The following is a 4,400-nucleotide window of genomic DNA, read 5'->3' on the forward strand; positions in this document are numbered from 1 at the left end:
AGCGCGAGGGGCGTGGCGCCGCGGGGGCGGAGCCTGGAACGCTCCAGGAGCCGGATGCGGGAGAGGTGCTTTTGGCGCGTCCCCGAGTCTTTCGGTCACCCCAGCTCCCACTTAGCTTTGGCCGGCCTGTCTCAGGCCAGCCGTAAGGACACTAGTATTCGATCAGGACATCTGTTAGTGCCTACTTTGTGCCAGGCACTGGCCCGAGGTGTGCCGGGCCTACCAGGTGAACAGGCCCGGACGTTCTCCAGGTGGGAGGAGGAGGGGGCCCAAGCTTGCAGATCAGTACCATGAGGAAAGTGAAGTTGAGTGATAACTTGGGGTGGCGGTGGAAGTTACTCCTTTGGTTAGAACGACCTCTACTAGGACGCGCGTGACAATTGATCTGAGAGCAGAATGAGAGAGGAGAAACCAGCCTGGCCTAGAGCCAGGGCCAAGCAGAGGGAACGGCAAGTGCAAAGGCCCGGAGGCGGGACTCGGGCGGCTTAGGACCCTGGGCGGAGTCAGCGCTTTGGGGAGGAGCCTGAGATTCCTCTGCGAGCCTTGTTCCAGCTTCCCGGACCGGGAGCTCGGTCCCAGGGCACGCACCCCGCCCAGGTGCCTTTGGAGGGCGGCATGCTCGTGGTTGGAAGTGCGTCTTTCTAGACTTCTTGGACCTGGAGTTTGTGCCATGTGATTACCTGTATGGAAGACTGTAATTTTCCGCTTGTTCCGTGGAGGACCCGGAAACCTCTAGAGTTGTCACCGATGTGTTTTTTTAAGTCGTTTCTGAAATTTCAACTTGGAAGACAGAGTCAGCACGTGCTTTGCGGGAAGGGGAAACCTGCCTGGTCACACCTCTTAGATGCTGGCCTGGACTGAGAGGTCCCCCGATCTGGCCAGGAGAGGCACCTGGGTGCCCGCCATTCTCAGGAATGGGCCTCTGTGGCCTCGGACTCCTCGGTGATAACCTCGGCAAGATCCTGGGCCGGGCCGGAGGAGCTGCTCTGTGGAGACCCGGCCGTCCTCGAAAGCCAGATCTGGCTCCCAGGCCCCTGGTGCCCAGACCAGGGTCAGCCCAGAGGCCTATCCCACCGCCAAGGTCTGTGGGTGGCTCTGCCTGGGGAAGGGGGTGCAGGAAACTTCTTGCCCTGTGGGTGGGCACCTCGATGGCTGTGGGTGGAGGCTGAGGGTGTGGAGCTGTTTCTCCAAGGGGGCCCAGCCCTGGGAGCCCACCCACTCTCCGGCCAGGGCCTTGTTGAGGCCCCCACAGCCCCTCTCGAGCAGCCTGGTTTTCACGCTGGCCTCGGGGGAAGAATGGGAGACCCCCACCGGCTTGGAAGGAAGGGGGAAGGTGGGGGCCGGGTTGCTTAACTGGCTCCTCCCTCCTGGGAACCAGGCCCAGTCCTCCCGGGAGCTTCAAGTCTTCGGGATCCCGGTGGAGAGAAGCCCAGTGAGCGGAGAACCAAGGAGGTGGAAGCAAGCAGGCAAAGCTGTGGGGAAGATCTAGGCCCAGGGAGCTGGTGGGGTTGGCAAGGTGGGCTGTGAGGAGGGGCCTTTGACCCCAAGCTGAGGAGCCAGCGAGGGCCCTCAGGCTACTGTCCGCTTAGCCTGGGCCTCCCAGCGCGGGTGAGGAGCAGGGTGAAGCCGCGGGGGCTCCTAGCCGCTGCCTCTTGGAGACAGATTTAATAATCCTAGGCTGTCTCTCTGACGGTTAGTATTGCAGGAGGGAAGCTTTAATCCCAAAACTTTTATTGATCCAGACACTAATAAAAAGTAAAGGGTTTTTTGGAGCCAGGTTTTTTCCTTGTTTTCTACTCGACCAAAGAACGTCAGAGCTCTAAAACACAAATTTGTTTTCCTCCCTCTCCCTAGGTTTGGGGGGCGGGGTGGGGCTTGGCCGTGTTCAGATTCACCTCTCTAGGAGCCCTCCCTGACCGCGCATGCCTGCAGTCATGCCTCTTCTCCACGGTTAACCAGCTGCCACTGTGCATCTAGTCTGTCCCCTAGGAGGGTTGGGGTGTCACAGAAGCCTTCCTGCTCACCTGAGACCCCGGGGTAGTGAGAGGCGTCTGCCTTAAGGCAGCGAAGGCGTGGCTCTTGACTTCTTGTGTCTTTCTGGGTTTGGTTCTCTTGCTGACCTGTTCTTTGTTTCTTTGTTTTTGCATGTTTATTTCATAAATACTTACTGAGTTGTTGCCAGACCCTCCCTTAGGATGCAGAAAGACAACAGAGCTTCCCTTCTGGCAGGAGAGACAGGCAATCAGAAGTGAGTGGAGAAACACATCAGTAATTCTAGATGGGGTGATATCAGTCAGGATTTTTGTCTGCTTTGTTCAGCACCTGGATTCCCAGTGCCTAAAATAGTGTCTGGCTCACTGTTTGCACTTAATAAATATTTGCTGGCTGAACGGACAAGATGATGTGAAGGAAACAGCCAAGTGTTTCCGTGGGGAGTAACGGGGGTGGGGCAGGACCTGTTGTAGCCGGGACGGGGGCGGTCCGGGGGAGGACTGAGCTCCACCGGCCTCCTGAAGCCAGCCTTTATGGGAAGGGGGTGGAACTAGAGCTCCAGACTGAGGGAGCAGTGAGTGCAAAGTCCCCGAGGGCGGGAAAGCAGTGGTTTCCAGTTGGGGGATGGGGATTGCCAGATGAGATCAGAGGGTAGGCCAGTACTCTCGCGGACTTCTTTCCCTGGGGAGGAGTTCGGATTTATTCAAATTGCTGTAGGGAGTCACTGGAGGGTTTTTAGCCCAGGAGTTAAATAATCTGATTTGCCTTTCTAAAGAGTCCCTCTGACTCCTGGGTGGGGAGGTGGGGTAAGGCCGGTGAAGAGGCGTGGACAGGTGTGAGAGATTTTAGAGGCGGTAGCGGTAGGATTTGCTGATGGATTGGGTTCTGGAGGCCAAGGAAAGGGAGGGTGGCTGGCTTCTGAGACTCCTGGCTTAAGCTGCTGAGACAAAGCTCCGCTTTGGACATTTCAGACTTGAGGTTCTGTGAGGCGTCAGCATTTAGATATGTGAGTCTGGAGCGCAGAGGAGGGGAGGGCTGGGATAGAAACTTTGGAGTCTTGAGCCCTGGAGGTGTTTAAAGCTAAGGCGTGGATGCGATCACCAAAGGAGAGTGTTTTACTGAAGGAGAGTGCACCCACGTCAGAGCCTGAGAAACTCCAGCACCCGGTGGAAAGGTGGTGCGGTACTGGGAAAGCAGGGCAGTGGCCTGGGAGGGAGGGGAGGCACCTCAGAGCGGGTGGTGGCCTGGGTTTCAGGGAGGGAACTAGCTGTCCTGTTTAGTACGGAGAGGACAGGAACTGTGGTTGGCTTTGGTCACACGAAGACCTTTGGGAGGAGCACTGGGGTCAGGCCAGGTGTGTTGAGTAGAAAGGAAGTGAGTAGAAGAGGAGGCGGCAGGGCCTGAGAAGCGCAGGGCGAGCGGCCCGTCCGGGAAGCCGAGGAGGGTCAGGTGAGGGCTCACACGTCCCGGGTCCTGGTCCCCGTGCACCAGCCGTGGGCCCCCGCCTTGGGCCTGCATCAGGAGCCTCTGAGCGGAATCCCTAGAGATCCGCACTGGGGAGGCCTGGATTGGGCGCCCCCGCCCCCCCGCTGTGGTCTTCAGTAGCTCTCCGAGCTCTGTCTCCCTCTCTCCTTGGAGGGCTCGCTTTCTGCTCTTGCAGGCACCCAGCCCTGTGCTCCCCACTCCCTGCCCCATCTCTCTGAGTCCGGGGCGCCTAAGGAAGAGCACTGTGCACCTGGCTTTCCTCAGAGGGCCCTTCCGCCCTTCCCAGAGCTGAGAGCGGGACTTGGTCTGCACCGGTGGCTTTGCTCTGGAAGGTTCCTTGGTGTGTTTGGCCTCCGGAGAAGTCTGAGGTCTATTTCAGAATATTTGGGTAGCTGGGACCTTGACCTCCCCGCAGTGCTTGGCTGTGCAGTGGGGTCGGGGTGCGGGTTAGAATGTGTTTGGCTTATTGGGGAGACAGTGTAGGGTTGGGGACAGCCTAAGCTCTAATGCTTCTGTTGTTGAATGAGTGACACCCAGATATTTGAGTCTTTGGGTTCCCCAGTGGTTTTGTTAAATGCTTTCTCTGCACCTGGTTAACCAGTGTTTTTACACCTGTTATCTTCCGAGGATAGTGTATTTCCTCATTTTGTACCTGAAGAAACTGAGGTTAAGGAAAGTGGAAGAACTTGCCCAAAGGCCCACAGTTGCTAAGGAACACAACTAGAATTGCCACTCAGCCCCGCAGACCTCCCAGTCACGCCACTCCTGACTGACTGATTAACCCTATAGATGAGGAGGTGATGGTGGGTATAAGGGGCCTGGTCCCCCACTGCCCCTCAGGAGTAGTGGCCATGTGCTCTGCTGGGGCTGCAAGGCATGCCTCCTGCCTCCTAGCCCCTGTTTCCTCTAGTGCTCGTCTCTCC

At 57.7% G+C, this 4,400-nt stretch overlaps 1 protein-coding gene across 6 annotated transcripts in view; it reads left to right on the forward strand.

Annotated features, from left to right (window-relative positions):
* The window catches only part of DAB2IP (DAB2 interacting protein), a 76,592-nt gene that overhangs the window by 29,603 nt on the left and 42,589 nt on the right, over nt 1–4,400 (forward strand). The window contains exon 1 of one of the 6 annotated variants that reach the window (XM_024762323.1): nt 544–1,081. The exons of 2 other annotated variants lie outside the window; for them this stretch is intronic. In XM_024762323.1, the coding sequence (XP_024618091.1) occupies nt 915–1,081 (167 nt within the window). In that variant the 5' untranslated portion in view covers nt 544–914. Of the gene's footprint in view, nt 1–543; nt 1,082–4,400 lie in introns of those variants that run through there. 3 more of the 6 variants (XM_024762321.1, XM_024762322.1, XR_003005598.1) reach the window with 3 other exon arrangements.

This window comes from Neophocaena asiaeorientalis, unplaced genomic scaffold (assembly GCF_003031525.2).
Source record: "Neophocaena asiaeorientalis asiaeorientalis breed wild unplaced genomic scaffold, Neophocaena_asiaeorientalis_V1.1 scaffold78, whole genome shotgun sequence".
Taxonomy (NCBI): domain Eukaryota; kingdom Metazoa; phylum Chordata; class Mammalia; order Artiodactyla; family Phocoenidae; genus Neophocaena; species Neophocaena asiaeorientalis.